This window comes from Trichinella spiralis, assembly GCF_000181795.1.
Source record: "Trichinella spiralis strain ISS 195 chromosome Unknown Scfld2, whole genome shotgun sequence".
Classification (NCBI taxonomy): domain Eukaryota; kingdom Metazoa; phylum Nematoda; class Enoplea; order Trichinellida; family Trichinellidae; genus Trichinella; species Trichinella spiralis.
Window position 1 is genome coordinate 6,903,459 of NW_003526941.1, and position 24,577 is coordinate 6,928,035.

A 24,577-nucleotide genomic window follows, 5' to 3' on the forward strand; every position below is an offset into this window, starting at 1 on the left:
AAAATCAATTAATTTATATTCAATAAATACAATTCCATTCTCTACAGTAGGAAAGAAGTTTGTAATCACTAAAATTTGAATTTATAAATGAAACATCCTTTTGTCAGTCAGACACTGCAATGCAAGTACAATTCAATGTTTTCATTTTACAGATTAAAAACATGATCATTAAAATTAAAAAATTAAATTAAAATAATTATCTAAAATAATTTGAACTTCGTTAATTTCATTAACAGAAGCCTAGTCATTAGATAACCAACTGTAGCATACTGTAGCACGATTTACTTTAGTTATGGTGAAATATTTGTTGAACTGTGCTGACGTGGACATACAATTTACAACAAATCACTTGCTTACTTTCAAAATTACAGTATGCAATTGAGAAGCGCGAAAAGATGTGAATATTGCATAAAAGCTTCATCAACTACACAGTTAGACAACTTTGAAAGATTTTCATCAATAATTCAAGCAGAACGTTTGGCACAGCAGTAAAGAACTATGCATCCGGTAAGTGAGTTTCAATTTTTTGTTTGGTGTCTCTTTCTGCAGTGATCACAAATTTATAACTTAGTTAATGAAAAAAATTCTGCTATTCTTTTTCCAAAACTATTTCGCATTTTCAAACTGTTTTACTTTTTTGTCGAGATGAATGATCAAATGTATGTGACGTTGTTAGTTAGCCATTAGGTAATCATGTTTTACATAACTAACTTTTCTGTCAAATTTGGCAGCAACTAAACAGATTACATCCGGCAATGATTTGTGTAATTCTGTAGCACAATTAGACGATCAATTATTTGACTGGCTTCCTATTTTACGAATGTAACGCCAACACTTTGTACACTGCATAACGAAATCTAGTTTAACTGAGCAAAAGTGAATTGATAGAGTTGCGCTTATAACTAATGATACGCATGCATGTGTAGCAGTTTTTCTTTTACCTGTTTGAGAATTTTTGTCGATGACGTCTGTTTCTGAAGATGAGCTTTAATTAAGCGTTCTGATTGTTCGCTAATAGCGGGAATGGGAAATTTTTTTATTGGTAACACCTAAACGAACAAGCTTTAATAATGAGTCCATTTATCGCGCCCATCATCAGGTTGCGTTTACCACTGGTTGACATTCGACTAGCACCAAATCACCGGTCACTTTTTGCAGTTCTTCATCAGGGAGGTGAACTTCGTGGCAATATTCATCCTTGAGGACACTGCTGAAAATATTAATATTTCTCTTTCTTATTGAATAACTTTTTACAAAATGATTATTTTTTTTCTGTTAGAACAATTGCAGTGTTTTTATTATTGTATTCGTTATTGTGATGTTATTTGAATTCTGTTATGGGTAAACTCATTAACGTTACAATTTATGGCAGAATAGTTTATTGATTTTTCTTATTTTCATCTGATAGCTAACTTGTTCTAATGGGTTGATGATTTTTCATGTTAGTGACTAGTGACTTCATTTTAGTTTATGTTAGAGTTAGTAGATTTGTCAATGTTTAATGTTATAAAGCCATCTTCATGCATTGCAAACATCTATTCAAATAATTTTTGAATAGGTAGATTTTGTGATTTTCAAGTTCAGTGAAATACAGTACGTAATACTATTTTCATTTGAAAGTGACTCCTTGATGAAAAATTTATTAAGGACTGAATTATATGCGAATATATTTAATAACAATCTGAAACTTACTATTTTACTCGAACCTTTGTGACGAAGCGCACCTTCCCTGTACCATTGCATACCGTACACGGTTTACTTCCAAATCCTTTACATAGATTGCAACTAAATTAGTAACAGCTATTTCGATGATGTGTATTCAAGATTAGTAGTCAAATTACGGTCTTAGGCCACGTCCTTGGCATACACCACACAGATCGACAATTGTGAGACCTGGCGGGGGGATTCCGGTCAAAGTACTGAGGTGAGCAGGAGTACCTAGGCCGAAACGTTTCCGACTTTTACTCGCCGATGCTGTGCTTGCATTTGAATAGCTTCGACTTCCATCATAATAAGGAAATGTGGCGACAAGTGGATGCGTGACCACGGCCGGATGAGGCACTCCGGATTTCATACCAGTTCCATTACAAGCGTTGCAACGGATTGAACCCGAATTGCGACAATGAAAACAAAGATTAACACCTTGACCATGACAAGATGCACACTTCTGAAATGGTAGACAAATTTTAAAATGTAATCTTCAAAGAAGATATAGAGTAATTTAGCTACAATTTTAAATTAGATGAAAATGTAAAAGCACTTACAGCTATGCGAGACGATCCTGGCATATTGAGAACTTTTGTTTCTTCCGTGAACATCCGAGTAGGCGAGCATGGTACTTCCCAGATATTATTGCAGTGAAGTTCGAGTGCTTCGAATTCATCTGAAGAAAATTTTTTCATTAAATTTTTGAAATTCATCATTCTGTTAAAAGAACATGATAATGGTCGTGTGGAATCAGAATTACCTGTACCAGGCTCGCATGTAGGTTGCTTGCTTCTGGTCTCAAGAAACGATTCTATCCGATACTGTCAAGTACAGATTAATTGATGAATAATTAATTGACATATGAAATACTTACTCGCATAGTAACAGAACCGTCAATTTTTACAATTTTCAAACCGTTTAATGTTGAGCTGCTCCAATATTTATGTTTTTTAACTTCAGAATCAAGAGACTGGCGAATTTCTTCCTCGGTAAAAGATGGAAATCTGAAATATTATTTGATAAATTGAACATGATTGTATAATGTGCACGTGGAAAAATAAGAGAGAAAGAAAGTGAAAAATAAGGCACAACGTAGAAAGCAGCAGAACACAGAAGCAAATAAGCTAACATACAAAATCAATTCAGCTGTAACAAAGTTGCATCTGGTTGCGAAAACAAAATAAAATAAGCCACCAGACGCGACATCGATGGTTTGATATTTTAAAAAATTACAAGCAAAAATTAAGCAGCTGGCCATCGGCCCTCCGAGTGCTGGATGTAGACGTTTCGTTGTTGCTGAAAAGATAAAAAAATAAATCTCCAACAAGCATATGAAAATAAACACTTCAGATGAACTTTATTATTTTTTTCCTCTTTTTTCTGCTTTCGTTCGTCTTTTTGTGAATACCAGTTTATCAGTCAGTTGCTGACATCAGAGGAACTTTTACTTATTTCAGTAGATGCACAGGGAGGGAGAATGGAAAACAAAAGTCGCCATGAAATGCAGTTTAATGAAAGCACCAATCTAAGCGAAGCTCTTGAATTTCAAATTAAACTGGTCGACTAAAATCGATTCGATCCTATGCATCACGTTTTGATTGATTGATTGTGCTTTATATTGTGGATTTTAATTCAGCCAGAAGAGTATTGAAGCAGAATTTCTTTGTCAAATCAACTACGCAACTCACTATCAAATGTACAGCTGCAGTTTAAAACAAAAAGAGAGCAAATGCGATATCAACTAAGCTACTTATAAACAACTCATTTCGCAGCAGATGATCACTACTATGATAAATGGCAAATATGCCTTTTGGTAGTTTTTTTTTGGCATACCTCACTTTAATACAAGAGTGAATGAAACAGATTTCCATAAATGGAAAAATTAAAAAATATCCCCTTCAAAATTTAGCTTTTGAATTTGAAAATTTCTTAAAAATCAAAGGATCACCCATGAGTGAGAAAGGAATATTATTACTTGATGCTGAATATTCTGTTGTTTGTCATTTTAAACGTTGATTCTCTTAATCGTTTTCGGCTTACCCAAGCATGCTTCATTCAGCTGAAAATACAAGTAAACTACAACTGCAGTCGGTGATCGGCATTTTGTTGCATCCAGCTCAGTTGTAAGTCGGTCGGCTGTACTGGTCAATATGAATTCGATTGAAATCCTTTCTTAAGGCGTGTTCAATAACATTGGGTATTAATTATTTTCATAAAGTTATCAAGCGATCGATCTGTTTTTTTTCTGTTCCACTTGCAACAAAATATTATGCTTCTTATGGCATAATTTCTGGCAAAAAATACTCCACGGTAACATCATTGACCAGCTTTCTGCTCTGTCGAATACTGTGCCAGTGACGTTCAAGTAATTTTCATACTGTACTGATTTGTTTCATTTATCAAAAAAAGAAGGTTTTTGGGAAATGAAGTTGGGTTGATTTTTCTCAGTATGAGATTAGTGTTGTTGGTTAACGAAATGACAAAGCAGTTGAACATTTGTAAGAATTTTCTGCTCTTCATTTAAGGCGATATTAACAATACAGACAACAGTTGCTTGTTCTAGTAAAGATATTCGAGGTTTATTGTTTTTACAATTCCTTGTTACAGGAAAAAAGAGAACTGTATACATATTTGTAATTCTTTTTTTCCTTTCTAAATTAAAAACTTATAATTATGCAGATTGAAAGTTCCCATGAATATTTGCAGATGGAATCTTTTATAATCTTTGTGAAAACGATTTGTCAAATGTTCCTCCATTGCTACACTATTGATCCAGTGCTGTTTGCTCACAAACAAAGAAAAATAAATAAGCAAATGACATTTACTGATTTTTAATGTTTTTTATAAAAAATTTAACATAAGTTAGTAGAAACAAAGTAGCAGAAGAGAAATGAAAAAATATAACTGTAACTGATAGTTCTCAATTTATACGTTGATTTCAGTGCAGCATTGAATGATTTGTTGAATAATAATGAGGCAGTGGAAAGTTTAGCATAACGTTAATGAACTTTAGTCAATCTCTAGCCATGCTAATCTGTGATTGGTTATCAGTGTGAATTTATTGTCTGTGCGTATGTGTATATGTATATGTACGTATGCTTTTCAAACTTGAAGTTTTACATAAATAATAATAACATTTACTTACTGTAATTCATGCGCTAGACTTGGAGGTATGGATGCATTGTGAAGATAGTGACTGATTGAGAAACGGTTTTCACGTTCACGCATCCGCGCCATCGAGACCTTGGCTTTGGCGTTTATTGGCATCGCTGGCGGCACAGGAGGCGCTGCTGGCGATTGCTTTCATTTCGCGCCAGGCGAAACTGGCGTGAGGGATTTTTAATATTTAATATATATTTGAAAAAGATTGTCTTCAACGTTTTCAATTTCTCCAAACACTTATTCAACAGGCAATTGCAATGTTTGCAATGGGAGATGAAGCTTCTTCACCGTTGTAAGTTCTGTAAAAATGTGAAAATAATTAATCAAAAATTAAACAACAACAACAAATACGGTAGAATATGGTTGAATATTAAGAAATTTGAATAAAATTTCACGCAACGGTAGGTGAGAGTTTTGTCGAATTGAAAGCGACAAGCTTTGGTCAGAGGCGTGTCGTCGGCGGTTTTAGTGGAAATGCACATAAAGCACACTAACGAACTCCTTCCGTCAAAAGTGGCAGCATTGATTGATTGGCTAGTTGATGAGATGCTGAACACCAACTATTTTGATGTCGGTGGAGATTTCTTCTCGTTCAAATGGCAAGTTGTGTGCATTTTGGAAATTAAAGCATCAGTTTGGAATTAAGCGGAAAAAACAAGTGAGCTTTGCAACCGCTGAACAAGAAGGGCCTGAATCTGTGGCAAATTTTGAAAAGCTCTGAAAAGCTTTCATCTTCCAAAACTGACCAACCGGTCGAAATTTGTTCAGCTTTTTTCTATATAGTTCAGGCTAGATTGTATGCAGTTGATCAGTTTATTCAGTTGAAATTAATGCTAATCATACTATGTATGATGAAGAGATGCAAATATGAACATGTGAAACCTTCTTCTTCTTCTTCTTTTAAAGTTATTATTAGCAAGCTTAATTTTCACTGCTCATCTAGACCGAATGGAAAGTAATCAAAAAAATAAACATCAACCGGCATTAAATTATTTCACTTATTCACAGGATGATGAAAATTTTGGAAATTGAATACATTTCCGTAACCAAATGATCCCTACGTTTGTCAGTTTTATTTTTTGCTCTTTCTTTGACTTTGTTTTCCCAATGTGCCAGAATTTATTAATTTCATCTTGTAAACAATTATATTTTTTTGCTTTGAAATTTTATATGCATGAAATAGAGAAGAAATTGGAAAAGTAATCGATATGATTGATAATATGTATATATATATATATATATATATATCAGTTGCAATCTGCTTTTTTCCATTTGTTCATCTAGTTTTGGTTTTAAATTTGAATCAGTTAAACAGTGGGCAAAAGTTATGCTTTAATATTTAAGTTTGCAAATTTAAATTACCCATTTCAAAGTTGAACAAGTGACGAGCTACTTTGAACAGCAGCAACATTAAACGTCATTTCATTCATTCATTTATTCATTCTATGCAATGCTAGTCGACTTTTTGTGCTAGGCCAAATGTTTTAAATATTCATTTTCAGTTATGCCCAATAATTATTCATTTAATGAATAATATATTTATTTATTGTTTGTTTGTTTCTTCTTTTTTTGCTTTACAATGCGTTGCTAATTGTCGTCTTCGGAAGGACAGGCGCGTGCGCAAGGGAACAAATTCATTGAACGTAACTTTGTAATCGAATCAGCCGCGTTTCTTATTGAATATGATTAACCCGGAAAATGGTCACTTTTACTCTGTAAGAATAGCAAACAAAATGAAAAACTGAACATTCTCGTTACTGTTGTTTATTATTTGTACATAATGTCAGCCGAAATCTTCATCTACCGTTTCAACAGATTCAATCCAATCGCTGTTAATTAAATAATATCCAATTAAAAATAATTCGTAAACAACAAACGAGACCATAATATAGGCAGGTATGGCCAGCGCCCAATATTTATCCGGAAGATATGTCAAATTGCACTTGTGAAGGTAGCTGTCGGGAACAAATGCCCACACTAAGTACGAAGCTAAACCAAACGCCGAGGTCAACAATAGCACAAATCCATACACAGAACGTCCGAACTTTGGTTTAGGTGACCGGTCAATTTTTCCATCATCAATACGTTGAAACATATCCATCCACTGGAGCCTCTGTTCACAACTGAGAAACAGAGCTTCTCAGTAGAGGAATAAGTCTACGAAATAATTCTACATTTGTCGTTCGAAGGACCATTTGAAAATTGAATTATTGCCATCTTAATGCCCCAAATGAAATATTGCTGTCAGAATTATTTTTCCTTTTTTTTCTTTTGATCGACTGAAAGCTGATCGAACAAAATGACCACTGAATAACTGAACAAATAATTTGTTGATCGTTGAAGATGCTCAAAATTTGTCCAATATTCAATTTTTCTTTCAAATGCGATGATACATAACGAATATACAGTAATATGACAACAGGATGGTTAATGGAATTCACGTTTAAACAACAAATACTGTATACAGTTGTGAGAGGATAATAGTTTGAAGATAATAATATGTTGAAATTGATGATAAAATTAGAAAAATAGTTTCTCTTTTTTTCATTTCTGATGGTGGAAAATGGAGAATAAATAAAATGTCATGGAATAATAAATTTTAATTCTTTTTCATTTTTTTAAAACCTAAAGTTGAAGTCAATTTCTTCTGCGGCTTGCAAATTGGACGGCAGTTTGTTTGACGTTTGGTGAAAAGAGAGACGACTGAAATTAATTCTAACGATGCACGGCTTTTCTAGATGGAATTTTTGCACTGCTTGTCTGGTTTTTTAAATAATTTTTTTAATTGCTATCCTGAAGTTAGTTGAACAAATGCTTGCGCAACATTTTTCATCATCATATAACCTGAGCTCAAGTGTAATATTTATTGGATATTCGGATGATGTAATGAGTGATTTTTGTTTTTTTTTTTTGCTCGACGGTAGTTGCGTTTCAAGATGCTCGTTTTTTATTATTATTCCCAAGAACATTAGGAAAAACTATGAAACGAAACACACAGTTTGTGAATGAGAAACACGAGCGATGATGAGACAGATGCGTGTATTGCGTAAATTGAGTTTCGCATAATCAATGGCTCAAGGGAGAGGAGGATGTTGAAGAAAATAAATTTCTCGTTTGTTAATTTATTACTCACAACAATATAGCAACGGTATTTTGCAATGGTGAAATTTGATTTTCAATCTTATTTATTCATTTGTTTCCTCAACTTTTTCCACTTATTCTCATTTGAATAAAGTATGCTGCTCTTATGCTTCTCTCTCTCTCTCTTTCTCTGCCGCATCATGCGGTGAAATTCGAAACGTCAAAAGCGTCGTTACGTGCATTCTTCATTCAGCTTCTTTTTTCTTATCCAAATTTTTATTTTATTCAATATTTTTTCTATCTATTGCACTTTCACAATAATTAATAATAATAATAATATAACACGAGAGAGATTATTTGGTTGTTGAAAATTTTGTAAAACCTCCACCAAATTTGCTCGTTGTGATCAAGGAGAATTGTTTGTTTTTAAAATATGTTAGTACGATGAAAATTGGAAAAATTTCCCCTAAGCATGTAATCAAGGAAGGATTAAGTTTTCACATTGGCTCATCAGAGAAAAGCAACAGCAAAAAACAAGAGCTAAAATCTAAAGTAAAAATCTCCGACATTTTAAGACAGGAAGTGTCGATCGATTTCTTTTTCTTTTTTTCAACTGTTCACTCTAGCAATCAACAGAGAATTTATTATTATCATTATTATTATTATCATAGCCTGCGAGCTCACTTAATTGGAAAAACATTATTCCATTTAATCGAGTAATTCTTGTTTTTTCTGCTTCTATTTATTGATGTTCAAAATGCATAATTATTTTTATGGTATAATTTTTAATTTTCAAATTTTAAATATTTATATGAAAAAGAACAGATTAAAATAAGAACATCTAGCGTTGTTTGTTCACTTGTTGCGTGATGTAGTTGAAGTTAAATTTTTATGCAATGGCAGAACAAGAGAATAATTTGTAATGTACAAAAACAGTTAATTATTCTATGGTTGTTGTCGAAAATATGATAGTCACCAAAATTTGAATGAATGAATGATAATTTTGTTCACTATTTTCACTAATATGTAAATTTTGCTTACCTTTAAAATGGGACTTTCTTTGCTTGAATGGCTACTAGTGAAGTGTGTTGAATTGATGTGAAGTTAATGAAGTCGAAAATCCGGCATAGGTTCCCACCCATTGCAAAAGATGGAATATGCCAGTTCGTTTATGTATATGGAGTGTGCACGTATGGAATATGGACGAATAGAAAGAGAGAGAGAGCAGCGTCAATAGAAGAAGAGAGGGAGGGGGAGGGGTATGTGTGTATGTGCGTGTGCGCGTGTGTTTGTGTTAGTGTGTATTATGGTTAATATGTTGTTACCAACTGGCTGACGAAGCTGCAGAAGTTTGCTCCTCCTTGACGATGTGTGTAGTAATTTGTTAGCATAGCGCCACCAACAAACACTAGCCTGATTCGATTGATCTTCAGCTCAGTGTAGATGCCCCTATTCTTTGTGAAACGTTAATCCAGAAGTGGAAATCAAGCAGAAAGGCAGACACAGGAGGAGATTGGTAATTTTCCACCCAACCCTGGCAGTTTCAATTTTGTACGGCGTTGTTGATTTGACTTTTTCTCATTTTAAAAGTTAATTATTTATTATTATTATTTCTTCTTATACCAAAGAAATTGCCAGAAATTATAACAATTTCCATTTTGAGAGATTACATATTTTTCTGATCTGATCTGATCTGATCTGATTTGATTTTCTCTATTCACGCACGCGCTTGCATATTTTTATTGCTTTTATTGCAACGGATATATTTTGATAGACACGCCTGCTAAAATTTGGCGACATGGTTCAAGACATTTTTCAAAAAAATTTGCATCTCATATAACGCGGCTGTGTGCATGTGTGCATGCAATTGTGTTTATTGTTAAGATTCATTTTTTGGAAAAGAATTGATTTTTCTTCTGTTGAACTTTTACTGAATGAGCACAATATTTTCAATAAATATACCTCAGTTATTATTATTATTTGAAAAATTAATATATACATTTTTTTTCTTCTACTTTTTTTCGTTTATATTGTTTTATGACAAGTTAGTTGAGCTACCAGAATTCGGAGTAGTGGAAATGTTATATTTATTTGTTAAAACACTGAAAGATAAGCACGTCGACTAGAGTTGTTTATTTTTGTGTTGTTCATGTTGTGAGCATCAAATTAGCGGCTGTACATGACGAAGCTGATGCGTGGGTTGACTGACAAATTGCAAGCGTGTAGATTGAACAGGAGGAGGGAAGAGATAAGGGGAGGTAGGTTTGTAGGTGTAGAGGTTAGAGGTTATATATATATATATATATTTTTTTTTTTTCAATTCATATTGTTTGTAGTTTTTAATAAATTATTCTTTGCATTTTAAAATTTTGCCAGACCGATATTTCTTTTTCTCAATTTTGAAACAATTTAAAGTGCGTTAATGAAAATGTGCATTTTGCCTTCTTCAAATTGAATTAATTGATTACTGCAACGGGTAGCAATTGTAGAGAAATTGCCGTGCCGGGTGAAGATTTTAATTAACAAGGCCAAAAGTGATTAAAGTTGATCGTAAACACGCATAGTGCAATAAATTTCACACTTGTCAAAGTTGAATTTATTATTTCGCGTCAAAAAGAAAAGCATAATTTGTATTTGAATGGAAATTTAACAAAATGAAAACACGATTAAATTTCGATTTATCTGGTGATATGTGAATAATTTAATTGCTTCTAATATCACCGTCGTCTCATTTCTATATGTTTTTATGTTTTATTGCCGATGATTGAATTCGAGCCGGAAAACTGAATTAATTTGAATTCAAGTGTTTCATTGAGCTTTTCCTCGATTATAATAAACACACCAAACTTCAGCTGCTGTTGTGGAACATTGTAAACAAATAATCCTGTCATCATTCATCTGCTTGCACACCACATGTTTCACAGGATGCTTCTTGATCACGCAATAAATAAAAGCACAAAGTGACTTTTTGAAAATTCACTTCATTGGACAATTTTTTTTTCTTACTTTTTCTTTGATACCCATTTCCGCCAAGAAATGTGATTTTTTTCATTTCAAAAAAATGACATATTTGTGTTGTTTTTTTAAAGATGAGATTTCAATGAAAATTATTTTATTCTTTCTGCTTTTCTTTTTTTCCTACTTTTATGCAAATTGCTTAATCATAATAATCTTGTTGTTTGGGGGGGTTTCATTTTACTTCGATTGTATGCAAATTTTAGTTTGTTTGTCACAATATGTAGAGAAGTGAATGAGAAAGTATTCGAAATTCAATATTAATTGTTGGGATCATTTTTGATTTTTTACTTGTCTAACCCAGGCTAACTTTAAGTATGAAATGAAATATATGCGCATTTGGAGAGAAAGAAGAGAAAATTGGAATTGGAAGAGTGAATGAGAGAAGAGAAGGGAACATATTTGCAATTTTTGATCATTTCATATGTTGCATTGTTCAACACCGTTGTCATTCATTAGTATTCAACTATGTATATAAGTGGGATTCAAATTACACATGTGGAAATTGAATTTCTTGCAAACAACCGTGGAAAATTGGTAATGAATCGGTTAAAAATTGATCCAGTTATATTGGAATTTTTAAAATAATTTCCATCCCAGTTGTTTCGTTTCAATTTCAATACTTTTCATTTACATATTTTTTTGTTTGCAAATATTTTTCAATATTTATCTTGTATACTTCATGTTTTTTTCTTGTTTTTTGTAAATTTCATTTTTTTAATTCAAAATAGATTTGAGAAATTTTCTTACTATTGGATGGGATGGAATAGGTTTTGCAAGAATTGGATGCAAAATTATCAGATTAATATTTTCCACTTCAACAGTAAATGGTAGTTTCTTACAGCAAATTATACTTACTTTTGTATTAAGACGGCTGCTGCTTGTCATTGGATAAACTTATGATAACAATGTGGTAGGTGCTTGATGCATGCAAAATTTCTGCTTTGTCAAGTGTTAATAAATGAAATCAAATGCTACAACGATGTCGAGAAATAATAATATTTAGAATTTAACAATTCAAAGTATCAGTTTTACTATAGCCGCCAAGTTGAAGGGAGAAACAACACGAACAACTGCATATATTTATGTATATTTCTATAAATAAATCAATGTATATATATATAAATATAATAAGTTTGTGTGTTTGCGTGCATGCGTCGTGTGTTGGTGTTTGTTTTGAATGCAAAGTTAACAAGAAAGAAAATGAAAATGCTTAAATCACTCTATTATGTTCGATGCTTGCTAATAGCATTCAGTGAAACAATGAAGCATCAACTTTTGCTGGGGAGATTTTAAAATAATTAGCTCAACAGCGGCAATCAATGTTCATTTGTGAATTATAATAAATGCGCAGTTGTTTCAGTCAAGGCAGCCGAAGTTTAATCATTCAATTCCAGGGTGAGATGACAATGCAATTTCATCACATGGTGTCATATAAAGCTAGGCGACGTGTAATATCGGCGGCGTTCAATGTTGTGCATCACGCAGCACTTCTGACCAAATTTCCTTTACTGATTTTTTACTCCTCTCACCAGATGGAATCATTTCATATTTTTGCTTATTTAATGTAATTTTTTTGAAAATATATTTTTGTGAAGTGTCGGTTTTAATTAATAATACGCTTTTTTCTTCATTTCTATGATTTAAATTCAGTTTCAATCAACTTTCGCATGATTTATATCGTTGATACAGATCTGAAACATGTTGATCATCAGCTGTTATATTTAACGCACTTAATTTTCAACAAAAGAAATACGCACATATATATATATATATAGTTTTCTTTCTATTTTTCTAGTACAAAAAAGAAGAAATATTGTTTTCAATTTATTAAAAAATCTAAGCGAAATTAACCCTGAATGTGCAGTAATAACTGATTTGCAACATGAATATTATTGAAGCGTATTGAACACTGCTAAATTTATACATTTCTGAGAATGCATGTTTGGGTGTGGATTTGTGATGTATTGATTACAAATATTAATGGGAGAGAAAAGAAAAATCACTTTTTGCAAACAGAGCTATTGCTAATTTTGGTGGTTATTAAATTTGACATTTGAAAATTCAAATTTTGCTAAAAGAAGGGGAAGTGTTTCACAGGATGTTTTCATTTGCAATTTGCATTTTGAAGTTCAGAACATTTGTAACACAATAACAATATCAATTGAATATTTTCACCGTTGACTAGAAGAACATTTTTTGGTGATGATTATTTATTTGCCATGACAAACCTGAGCAAAAGTGTCAGTTGTTTGAATGATATTTTTAACTTTCTTTTGGTAAAAAGATATTCGGAAAATGCACATTGTTCGTGGATCTGCTTTCTGCATTGAAATGGGATGATTTTTTTGCTGCTTTTAATTATTAACTTGTTATTATTAATTTTTTTTATTTTCAAAAATGATTCGTGAAAATTTTCATTCACAAACACACATGCACAAACACTTATTCATATATAAAATTCAAAAAAACAAAATAAATAATTTCTGAAATAATGAAGAAATGAATATTAATTGTTTTATGTTGTATGAAAATTTGCTTTTCTGTTAAAAAGTACAAAGCATAAATATTGATAATTTTCATGCATCATGTGTTTGCATTGCTTTTTAACAATTGAGATGTATTTTTGAAAAAAAAAATTTTATTTATTTCAAGAATTCAATTCAAATGAGTAATTTGACAATGATTTAATTCTTTGATCGGTCATCAGTTCAACAAAGCTGACAAGTTGCACTGATAGAATTGAAAAAAAAAGATTTTTTTTAGCTATGAACAACATTTTTTATGATAATTATTCAGTTGAGTTTTATACATTTCGTGATATATATATATATATATATATGTAATGTTCAGCAGAAGATTCGTTGTATCCGATTATTATTTAGTTTTTGCATAGGCATTTATTATAATCACGATCAATTTTATATTTTGAATTTATTTATTGCAGTTGAAGAAAAGAACAATAAAAATATGTTGTTAATTTTATTTATGAGTAATATTCAGATTAATTGTAATCGTTGAAGTATCATTTAGCATATTTTATGTGAATAATTTTGCAATAACTTTTATTTCTGTTTTTTGGTCTTTCATGTTAATGCAATTCAAGCAGTATTATTATTATTATTGTCGTACTTTATCAAAAATTTAGCACGAATTGTAATTTTCACTAGTGCATAATGTCAACCTGATTATATTTTTTGTATACTGTGTATTTTGTGTTCTGCGCATTTGTTTGATTAATTTATTTATGCTGTATAACAATTATAATTAATTAGTATTTGGTGAATATTAGTAAAGTCAAATGTTATAGTTTATTGTTGTTGTTTTTATTTTTTAGTTACTCTCATGATGTTTGATTGAATAGAGAATAAATTTGAAATATTTGCATTATTAATCAATTAACGTTACTACTAGACGATGAAAATGTTTCGCCTGTGGCATGAAGAACATATACTTCAAACGAAGATGTAAATTTTTAACGTTGTGTTGTTCATTTGCAACAAACACAGCTGCTCTTTGAAATGTAGATCGACAGACAAGCAAACATTGTTTGCTTATTGTTGACGCATTGTGCGTTTTGTATATTGCCAATGTACACGTCAACGTGGTGAACCACATTTGATTGCAATGCGGATTTGGTTTTGCTGTTCTGAACGGCAACAGTCTGCTTGCTTATATTGTGGCTAGCAGTTAGCAATGGTGAACGAAGATTTCGAACCCTCTTCGTCCACAGTAGTACACGATGGTCAGTTTCCATTGCCAGTGCAAGTTCAGCTCAAGCAGAATCGGAGGCGGGAATCGCTTGAAGAACTCTTGCAACAGCTCTACAATCCATGCGTTGCTATAGAACGACGGGGTTCGACTCTGGTCGACGAATCCGGCTCCACTACCGACGCATCCGATTTCAGCTTTTCCCTTCCACGCCACATTCGACCTGGAACTCGTCTCACCGAACAGAGCTTAAACGAACAAAGTAAGCACTTTGTATTCAATATTATTCACAACAGCAAAAAGAAAAAGAAATTATTTTTCACTTACTCTAAAGTAATATTTAAATTATGTTTGTGTTTGCTCAACGTTACGTTAATTTATATTTAATTTTACATTTTTTGATATTAAAAATTAAAGAAAATTTTATTTCATCTAGACTGCTTTGAATTGACAAGTATCGAGAGAAATGAAAAATTGTTCATTATTTTCACGTTCAAAACTACAGTATACACATGAGTGAATATAAAAGCCATTTTTATGTGCTTATTTATTTATTGTGAGAGAAAAGTTATTTTCACTGCTATTAAAATTGCAATTTTTGTTAACAATGTTTAAATTTATACCAACGGAAAGAAAAGAAAGAAGCAACAGAAATGTTGTGCGCTATCTAGATGAATAGTTTTCTTTTTTTTAAATTATGCTACTTTATTTGAAAATGTTAAATTGAAAATGCTTCTCTAAAACCTGATTTAAAAATTTCATACATATTTTCTAAAAAGAAAAAGAAAGTAAATGTAAATTTATCTTTACAATTTTAATGAAAATTTTGAAAATCAAACATACATTGAATTGTGTTAAATTATTTTCAAAAATGTTAACAATTTTAAGAGAAGTCGGAATTGATCGCAATTACAGTGCAGCTGAGACATGAAATACACTTGGCGTCTCAGTCGTTGATTCGAGCGTTGAAACGCAGAAATCAGCAAATGTCGAAACTTCACTCTTTGTGCAATCTGCTATCGGCGATTCTACAAGCTTATTCCTCAAAAAGAAGTAAGTTATGCAAATGTTGTTGTTATTTGTTGAGGATTTTTTTGGTACCATTAGCAGTAATATAATTTTTTTCCTTATTACAAAAATTGTTTATTTAAAAATCCATTCACAATGACCTCAGAGATTAATTTTTCAATTTTGCTGAAACGCGTTACCTCAGCCAGGGGAGAATGAACAAATCGGGCAAGTTCGGGTAAGCTGTAGGATAATGTTTATATGTTTAATGATGGAATATCGATTTTACTTCTCTGCTTTGCACAAACTTATAAACATGCTTGAATAAATAAATTAAAATAAATAAATACCATGACCAGATTGATAATGCGTTGTTATGGTGGTAATAGAAATCAATTTTTTTCATTTTTATCATTGTTGAAGTTAAAATTGACAATAAAACATTAATTACAGAGAGACACAGCCATTTGAATCAAAGCTCAACGAATTATTGTTTTTTTCTTTATTTATAATAATATGTAAAAGATGATAACATTAAATTCAATTGAACAAAAACAGAAAAACAATGCTTCAAGCTTTCAGTTGGGATTTCATTTATCAATTTTTCATTCAATAGGTAGTAAATTGAGTTGTTTATTTAACAGCGCCCTCTATCTTTAGCTGTTCGTCGATAAAGCTCTACCGCATCTCCATTTCTATTGGTTGTATTAATTTGAAATTGATATTTAATGGAATAGTTTGCCATCGTGAATTCGATTTATTTCATTTCTTTACAGGTGAAGACACGAAATTGAAATTCACCGTTGAACCGATGAAATCCGAAAGTGGCTTTCAACAGTGGCTGGAGGCGATGCGTGCTGTAGCTCGTCTTCCTGGCGGTATACCACACGATTTCAGGCGAAAAGTATATTTTGTGTTCAATTTTTAAATACACTGTTATACTTTTTTTGTAATTTTTCACGTAATTGTTGAAAAATAATTGAAGATGTGGTTGAATTTGGCAGAAAATTATTTGAAAACTGTTGGAATTGATTGGAATGAGGTTCGTTTGCGCACATTCAGCGAAAAATTGAATCCCGACGACAACGAGCTCAACATGCAAATTGTCAAAGTAAGAAAATGAACATTAATTAATTGATTGATTAATTATTGTTTAATAATAAACATTTCAGGATTTGCACAGAACAGGCTGGACAGGGTTGAATACAGATCGAGAACGAATTTTGCTGAAGCGAGTGTTGCTTGCTTATGCGCGTTACAACAAAACTATTGGCTATTGTCAAGGTTTCAACGTCATCGCCGCTCTCATCATGGAAGTGATGGAAAACAAAGAAGAGCATGCTTTGAAAGTGAATTTTCTCCTTTGTTTTATTATTATTATTCGTACGGATAAATTTGTATATTTCATGCAATATATTATTATTCAGGTTATGATCATGCTGATTGAGCACGTATTTCCGAATGATTATTTTGATCAAACATTGCGAGCTTTGTCAGTAGATATGATTGTTTTGAATGATCTTCTGTCTGTTCGTTTGCCGAAACTTTACAGTCATCTCGAATCATTGCAGAAACATTCAGGTAAGTTTAATTATTTGTTAAATTTTTTGAAAAATTTCCCCTTAAACTTTGATTACTCTTGAAAATATGAAATATTGATTATTGTGATGCGGTCACAATAACAAACTGACTCATTCGAATAAATCGTATCGATTTGATATTGTGCATGCTGTGCAATTTCAAATTGCTTTGCTTGTGAATTGATTTTGTGAAAGAATTTTTAATTTAATATTTCCAAATTGGATTATTATGATTATTTGTAGTTTAACAAATAATTAATAATTTAAGATTCCGAATACGAACCACCGTTGATTAACGTGTTCAGCATGCAGTGGTTTTTGACAATATTCGCGACAGTTTTTCCAAAACATCTCGTCTTTCGAATTTGGGATTCAATGATGCTCGAAGGTTCAGAAATATTGTTGCGGGTGGCGTTGGCGACGTTCGCGAAAATTAGCCGGTAAGGGCGTTGTTCAAATATTGTTGTAATTTTGCATATGTTGTGATTTGATGTGATTGGATTGTTCGTTTCAAGGCAGACATTGAACGCGACCAGTGCAGACGGATTTTACGAACTGATGAGCCGTCTCAGTAGAAAATTGCAAACAATGGGCAAAACGCAGTGCGAAAATTTGATCCAGCTCGTCTACAGTATGGCCGATTTTCCATTTCCAGGCTTGCACGAGCTGCGCGACCGCCACCTTTGGAATATACAGCCATTTTCGTCCGGCTTTGGCATCTTTCGACACCAAGTGATAAGTATTTTGAAATCTGAAAACGATCCACTTGGCTGCTCTGCTGCAATTGAGGATGATTTTGCCAGTAAAAAGTCTCTGTCGTTGTTCGGTGAATTGATTTAATTAATAATTCGATTAATTGATAATTTTTATTCCAATTTTTTGTGTTGTTTCTTCTTGTAGCGAAGAAATCAGTGTTGGATAAGCAAAATTTGAACGCTTTGAAAAAGAAATACAATCAAATGAAGCAGCGTCAAAAGCAGGCGAAATTACTTTTAGAAGGTAGTAAATTAATAAACTTGCAATGGATTCCTGTTATTGTTGTTGTTGTTGTTGTTGTTGAATATTTGCATTTTCAGGTGGCCTTTTTTTGAATAATCCAGTGACATCTACGACAACAGTCAATCCTGCTCAAAGTGTCGTTTTTAATCACTTGTGTATCAACAGTCGCAATCGAAACAAAATTTGGTAATACTGTAAAAATAAATATGTGCATGCATTGAAAATTTGAATTTTGTTTACAACTGAATTAATTATTCGTTTTGCAAATGGTGATGCCGAACAGTCAACGCGACGTTGCTTTTTCGTAAAATTAAAAATTTCCTTTCAGCATACCGACCAATAGTTTGAGTCAGTCGGTCAGTGTGGCACCTTGCATTGTGCAACCGGCTAGCCAGCAACCGAAGCGCAGGTCGTCGTCTTCGAATCTGAGACGTGGTTCGCAGCTTTCGACGACTTTTTCACGTCTCGCAATTGGAGAAGAAAGCAGAAATTCGGACGACTTGACAACCGTCTGCACCACTGATCAAGATTGGATGCTTTCCATTTCCAAGGGTCCGGAATTGTTCATGTTTCACTATCCTGTCCGCAGGTAAGAAATGGGGCGTGGGGTGGGGGTTGAGGCCGGGGGATACCTCGATATTCGTATTTTTATTTTCCCATGACTTTGTAGATTTCAACGCTGTCACAGTTTTCCTGGAATTTACGAACAAGAAGAAGATACTGTGAGTGAGGTTTCCAAACGAGCGCTTGTAGCACGTTCATATTCATGTTGCCAGTTGGGTCGAAATTATTATTATTCAACAGATGGTGATTTGAAACATGTTATCCATGATAATTCATCGTTGCACAGCAATTGCAAACGCCCAGAAGCGCTATTATCACTTAAGCGTTGCTCATCATCTACATCTGAAGCGGTGATCTGCAACAACAACAACAACAACAACAATACGAACATCACGTCTGATGATTATTCAGATATTTCGGATGGTAATATTTCCATCAAGTCAAACAATAATCCAGATTCACTTTATGCAGTTACTGTTCAACAGCAACGACAATTACAACTACCACCACCACCACCACCACAACAGCAGCAGCAACATCGTACATCTTGTCCAGTACGACAATTACGGAGTGGAGTGTGTAATTCGACGACAACAACTCGAAGAAATACTTCAGAAATGCTGGAAAAATCCAAAGCAATCATCAACAGGTGTGCAAATGCAAAACGATCGCCTACAGTAGCCATGGTGAATTTGTCTCATTCCAAGCAAAAATCGAAAATATTAATGAACGGTCGTCGCTACGGCTTATACGTTTAACGATAATTTTTCACGCTTATGATGTCACTTTGAAATTTCATAATTGTTCTTGTTGTTTCTATTTTTTCTGTTGTTATCACTGTATTTCAATTTGTTCTATTCCACCATTTACAGACTTTTCATCTCTTTTGACTTCATTCTTTTTTTGGTTTCAAATTTGAGGAAGAGAAATATTATTGAAATGGATTATTTTTCAAAAAAAATAATATTATGTGATAAAACTGCCACGTATTTGTATTTGGTTCGATTGAGGTTATTCACAGTGTATAATAGGAAAATTTTCATCTTGACCCAGAAATAAAAATTGCAACATTTAAATTTGAATTTTACAATACCTGAACTTCATCAGCGTTTGTTTACAGTATGGTACTTTTTGATACATTGGAAATCATTTGAATGAAGTCGTTGAAAGTTGTTTTCTTTTGTCAGGGAAATGAATTGCATTTTGACCGAATGGCTGAAGTGAAAGATTTATTTCAATATATTTCACAGTTTTGTACCATTTTATGGACAAATTATTCTACATTATGCATCCTTCTGTGTGTGTGTCCATGAGATGAATGAATCACCAACACATGGAGAATCTTCTTTTCGGCTGTGGATGAGAAGTTTCTTCAGAAGATGCTTTCGCTTCAAGTTGTCGTTTCATCGAAAACTTTTCAATGGTTGAATATGATGTTACGTCATAATTAGATAAGCATGGACATGTAGATCATCAAACAACACAGATAAAACGCAGACAACAATTACGTGGTCATTTATTTATTTCGCATAGTACGTGGCACAGGCAAGTCAGAAATTTCTGCCTTCAATAAGGTAATCATCAAATGGTGACATGAACCGAATAATATGAATATAGCGGTTGAATTCGTTAAAAAAATTAACTAATTAATTAATTTCAGTTAATCGTCTAACTTTTCCAGCAGATGGCGTGGCAGTTGTTGATTCGAAGCGAAAGTATTTTTTCATCCTGATTTGTCATCAGTGCTCTTCTCCTAAAGTCAACAAATCTATGGCAATAACAATTCCCTGCAATGGTAAGTGTTAACATTTTATTTAAATAATGCTCGTATAAGCTGAGTGATAAAAGATTTCTTCATTTTCACGCGTTGTTTTCCATTTATGAGCTCCGAAGTGCATGTGAATGATAAGATTTTCCGCTGTTCAGTTTGTCGAATTGTTGGGTATTATTTATTTCTTTTTGAAAATGCAGCTCAAATAACCGTTGGGTTTGTTTTCTATTGTTTTTCCGGTTAACGTTTCTTCTTCGTTAATTTTTATCTGGTTTTTTTCCTCTTGATGAAAATTATCCTCTGCTTTACTTGACAGCAAACAAGCAGAAATATCGCAAGAGTCAGTGCAATCGGTAGAATTGTGAAATGTCAACGTACGGATGCCATTTTGCCTATTGATTTGTATGCGTAATACTGTATGGCATCATTTTCACAGTGTTCATCACATAAGATTAACGTTTTATATAATTTTCTTTTCGTTTCACCTATTTAGTTAAATTCAGTTACAGCTTACATTGTTGAACATGCAATTTAAAGAAATTTTCTTTGTATGAAATTCCATTTATTATGTCAGTGAAAAAAAAGTGATCTTAAATGAACATCTTGAAGAGCCACGTTTGCTCAATTAGAGAAAAGATGTAGAGGAAAAACTTGTCCATAGCTTCGTAGGTTTGCTTCAACGGTTGAATCAACCATTGCACCGGCTAAAAAGCAACGACTCTATACTGCGCTCGTCAGATTATTTAGAGAGTGATAAAAAAAACAGTCTTGTCCTTTTGCCATTTTGAAGTCAACTGCTCAACGAAAGGAACGTATAATTTTGTGCTAATTGAATCATAATGAAATACTGTTTACCAAATTGAATAATTCAGTCGCTGGTTTTGGAAATTGATGTACTAAGATCATCAGGATGACTGTTCCGAATGCTAAGCCGGAGGCGAACAGCAAGCTGGACGGCGTTTCCTTTCTTGGATAAACACTCAGCTCATGCCAACCTTAAATGAACCTTTCTTTAGCGTACGCGTAGGAAAATAATTTCATAATTATTAATTATAAAATTCGCATATTTGTTTACTCGGCAGCAACTCACGATCGGCCGCTTCTGTGCAAGCAGGGTAGGGATAAAACAGATGAGCTTTTTCAATGTGGAAAGAAACTGCGCGAAACGCTACAAAATTCGACAGTGAATTTGATCCAATCACTTACACTTCCATTATTACTCACTCCCTTCATAAGTACCCCGAAGCATATCCAAAGCCCCTTGTACACGTTGCCAGTGGGAAATATGCCAAAATGAGTAAGCAATCGCCTCGCTATCACCACGTTTTAAAATATGTTCCGGAGGAAGGATCAAAGCTTTCATCTCAAGCAAATACTAGAGAAATAAATGTTACTTATTCAGCTAACATATGCTTTTTTCAATTTCCACCTTTGGTACGTGAGGATTAAATTCCAACGCTCTGTGAATTGCCTCAACTGCAGACATTTCTGCAGGCGTCAAGCCTTTCTTCAGCGCAACACTAGGCGAGAATCTGTACAAAAAGGAAAGAAAAATGTAAAAAGTTCTGGAAAAATAATTAAATCTCACCTTTCAGCTACAAGTCTCACTTTCAGTAATGCAGCTGTATAACATATAGTTGCTGATTTTGGCAGATTGAACTCTGAAATTATTCTTCTTTAAATTCCTTTTTAAATTTAAAATATCTGAAATCTGCATCACCATCATGTCTTGTCAAAATTGACTGCACTTCACCGTATGATTGCATTTCGAGCAAAGTTTCAATCAGATTTTCATAAACATTTGCAACGTACACTGTAGGAAATTCTTTTATAAGCTGTGATAATTGGAAAATTATGAAATTTCTTCAATTCAAATATCTATATAATTGACCATTACATCTTTCATTATTTTAACCGCCTCTTTTAAGCGGCCAAATCGACGAGCACACATGGCGAGACGTCGACGAATATATACCACCACATTCGTGTCACGTTCTTGACGTAAAGAGAATTTGCCATTAATCAATTATCAGTAAATTTAAATTCTTACTATGCAATGATTCTCTTTCCGAAGACATGCTTAATCCGTAACTTAGGGAATGACTTTTTTTGAAGTTGTCTTCTGCTGCTTTCAAAGCTAACTTGAACTTTTGTTCTGCCTTATAATTTATTTTTCATACAATTAGTTGGATACAACAACAGTAAAGTAAAGTAAAGTAAAGCTTCACAGTGCTCACTTCGAAAACTGTTTGACATTCCTCTTCGGCTAGAAGAATCAGTGCCGTAGCGCAACTAAAGAAAAATATAAGAAAAGAACTGCCTATCTTAATATTATATACTATGTACTTCTGATTATGTGCCAAAGCTTTATGAGCTAATTCCAATCTCACTTTCGGATCTCTTTCTCGCCAAGCATTTTGCATTGCTTAAAAGAGAATTATGTATACGATAGAATTTTCATAACTATATTTTCTCACTTTCATATTCAAATTTCCCTGCATCGATACTGCATAAAAAATAATTCTGATGATCTTGGGCAGACAAATTCATATCATAATAAGAGAGCGCTTCTCGGCCAGTCATACTGGTGAAACGCTGGTATTCCGCACCTCGAAATAAGCACATCGAATTGCGCCATACTTTACATTCTAAAAGGTGCATTTTCTTATAGCCAACTTTTAAACAAGATGGTAACCTGGAACAGAGGAATCGGAAAGTGACGAACCGTTGCTTTCTTCTGCTTCTGAACCTGTGTTCTCATGTGAGCTATCAGTACGAACTTGATTCGGAAACCAAGTGCTCAGTGAATTTGTCGCTAGTGAATCTACATACGAACTGCAATACTTCTATTGAAAAAATTCACTATTAATAGCATACGCAAAAATCCAGCATTTCGTTTGTCGTCACTATTATTGTAAGGATAATTCAAAATTCTAAATTGGCCATTTAACTTAACTGAATGCTTCTGTTGCTTCTTTGGTTGAAAATTGATTTTGAACATTGAATTAAAAACAATATATAAATTAGGATCGGTTTGAGGAAAAAACGTCACTGTTTCGATTTTCCTTTCACAAAACAATTTAAGCAACTCTGGACTAAATCAAATGCTATTAAGATTCAACTAAATACTTTTCAAAGTTCAAACTTATTCAGTTTGTAGTGTGCAATTCAGAAATATCAAAAATAAAACAATAATATTCTGGTGTGATCATTTTTCCTGCCACAAGTGAGAAGCAAAGTTCTAAGGGTAGGCAGATTGGCTAATGATGAACTGAAGCTTACTAAGATGATTCCGGAGACAAGACTTGAAGTGGCTGCGACAATTATATAATATTTAGGGCTGACGTCGTTTACTATGACCGTAGCTGAAAAATAAATGTTAGAACATATCATAGGGTATACATATCGGTTGTTAAATCAATCAAGACACCTTGTTGAATTAATTCGTGAAGCTTAACCGGTACATGCAGAAGGTGAAATACCGCCATTACAAGAGCAAACCATAAAACCCATAAATATGTCCATGACCAGGTGATCCAAGATTTAAGTTGATCAAACATGAGGAAATGCAAATGATCAAGAAACTTTATCCCATTAATCGAAAGAAATTTAAATAAGTATTACTGTATTCTTACTATGATAAACATGTTGAAATGATTTTCAAGTATTAATGTTATTTTAATTATTTGATAATTTTCTTATTTGTGAATTGTGATTCAATTTGAAAAATTCATTTAATTATGGATGTTTTTTGTATTACGTTTAATTTTATCACATATGCGGATGTGTAGCAGCGAATATAAATGCCGAATGATTCTAAGTAATTTTATGATAATATCTTTTTGAGCTTTGAAAATTGCTCGTTTTTACGTTATATATACTTCAATTTTGTATATGTTATAGTTTAACAGTGTTCTCTCTCCAGTAAATATTTTTCATCAGGATAGTCTGAGTTATTTTACCCTCTTCTGCTTCTCTG

At 32.9% G+C, this 24,577-nt stretch overlaps 5 protein-coding genes across 5 annotated transcripts; 2 read left to right on the forward strand and 3 right to left on the reverse strand.

Moving 5' to 3' along the window:
• Positions 1-789: 789 nt before the first annotated feature.
• Positions 790-3,809, reverse strand: Tsp_06131 (conserved hypothetical protein). The gene is made up of 9 exons (XM_003380369.1): positions 3,785-3,809; positions 2,841-3,003; positions 2,582-2,711; positions 2,468-2,528; positions 2,265-2,383; positions 1,842-2,167; positions 1,111-1,210; positions 942-1,049; positions 790-843 (listed from the first exon to the last, which is right to left on the reverse strand). Exons 1-9 carry the CDS (start codon positions 3,807-3,809, stop codon positions 790-792), a joined length of 1,086 nt encoding a protein of 361 aa, XP_003380417.1.
• Positions 3,810-6,652: 2,843 nt separating this feature from the next.
• On the reverse strand, positions 6,653-6,970 carry Tsp_06130 (phosphatidylinositol N-acetylglucosaminyltransferase subunit P). The gene has a single exon (XM_003380370.1). It carries the CDS (start codon positions 6,968-6,970, stop codon positions 6,653-6,655), a length of 318 nt encoding a protein of 105 aa, XP_003380418.1.
• A 7,691-nt stretch (positions 6,971-14,661) lies between these two features.
• Positions 14,662-18,453, forward strand: Tsp_06129 (TBC1 domain family member 30). Its single transcript, XM_003380371.1, has 10 exons — positions 14,662-14,938; positions 15,565-15,729; positions 16,461-16,588; positions 16,670-16,795; positions 16,857-17,033; positions 17,112-17,265; positions 17,533-17,704; positions 17,780-18,066; positions 18,165-18,266; positions 18,341-18,453. Exons 1-10 carry the CDS (start codon positions 14,662-14,664, stop codon positions 18,451-18,453), a joined length of 1,701 nt encoding a protein of 566 aa, XP_003380419.1.
• A 76-nt stretch (positions 18,454-18,529) lies between these two features.
• Positions 18,530-19,585, forward strand: Tsp_06128 (conserved hypothetical protein). Its single transcript, XM_003380372.1, has 3 exons — positions 18,530-18,567; positions 18,592-18,852; positions 18,934-19,585. Exons 1-3 carry the CDS (start codon positions 18,530-18,532, stop codon positions 19,583-19,585), a joined length of 951 nt encoding a protein of 316 aa, XP_003380420.1.
• Positions 19,586-21,432: 1,847 nt separating this feature from the next.
• Positions 21,433-24,111, reverse strand: Tsp_06127 (ST7 protein). Its single transcript, XM_003380373.1, has 14 exons — positions 24,057-24,111; positions 23,789-23,963; positions 23,294-23,433; positions 23,076-23,246; positions 22,945-23,023; positions 22,836-22,890; positions 22,649-22,757; positions 22,514-22,593; positions 22,319-22,433; positions 22,187-22,259; positions 22,028-22,130; positions 21,823-21,973; positions 21,674-21,766; positions 21,433-21,593 (listed from the first exon to the last, which is right to left on the reverse strand). The coding sequence occupies exons 1-14, from the start codon at positions 24,109-24,111 to the stop codon at positions 21,433-21,435; spliced, it is 1,560 nt and encodes a 519-aa protein (XP_003380421.1).
• Positions 24,112-24,577: the final 466 nt, after the last annotated feature.

Coding starts and splice junctions, on each gene's coding strand:
- Tsp_06131 (XM_003380369.1), bottom strand. CDS start 3,809: ATGCCGATCACCGACTGCAGTTGTA. Junction 2,712..2,840: donor GTTACAGCTGAATTGATTTT/GTATGTTAGCTT, acceptor ATAATATTTCAG/ATTTCCATCTTTTACCGAGG. Junction 2,168..2,264: donor CAGGATCGTCTCGCATAGCT/GTAAGTGCTTTT, acceptor CTACCATTTCAG/AAGTGTGCATCTTGTCATGG.
- Tsp_06130 (XM_003380370.1), bottom strand. CDS start 6,970: ATGGATATGTTTCAACGTATTGATGATGGAAAAATTGACCGGTCACCT.
- Tsp_06129 (XM_003380371.1), top strand. CDS start 14,662: ATGGTGAACGAAGATTTCGAACCCTCTTCGTCCACAGTAGTACACGAT. Junction 16,796..16,856: donor TCAACATGCAAATTGTCAAA/GTAAGAAAATGA, acceptor TAAACATTTCAG/GATTTGCACAGAACAGGCTG. Junction 17,034..17,111: donor AAGAAGAGCATGCTTTGAAA/GTGAATTTTCTC, acceptor ATTATTATTCAG/GTTATGATCATGCTGATTGA.
- Tsp_06128 (XM_003380372.1), top strand. CDS start 18,530: ATGGTGATGCCGAACAGTCAACGCGACGTTGCTTTTTC. Junction 18,568..18,591: donor CAACGCGACGTTGCTTTTTC/GTAAAATTAAAA, acceptor ATTTCCTTTCAG/CATACCGACCAATAGTTTGA. Junction 18,853..18,933: donor TTTCACTATCCTGTCCGCAG/GTAAGAAATGGG, acceptor ATGACTTTGTAG/ATTTCAACGCTGTCACAGTT.
- Tsp_06127 (XM_003380373.1), bottom strand. CDS start 24,111: ATGGGTTTTATGGTTTGCTCTTGTAATGGCGGTATTTCACCTTCTGCA. Junction 21,974..22,027: donor TTAATCCTCACGTACCAAAG/GTGGAAATTGAA, acceptor TTATTTCTCTAG/TATTTGCTTGAGATGAAAGC. Junction 21,594..21,673: donor CGATCGTGAGTTGCTGCCGA/GTAAACAAATAT, acceptor GGTTCATTTAAG/GTTGGCATGAGCTGAGTGTT.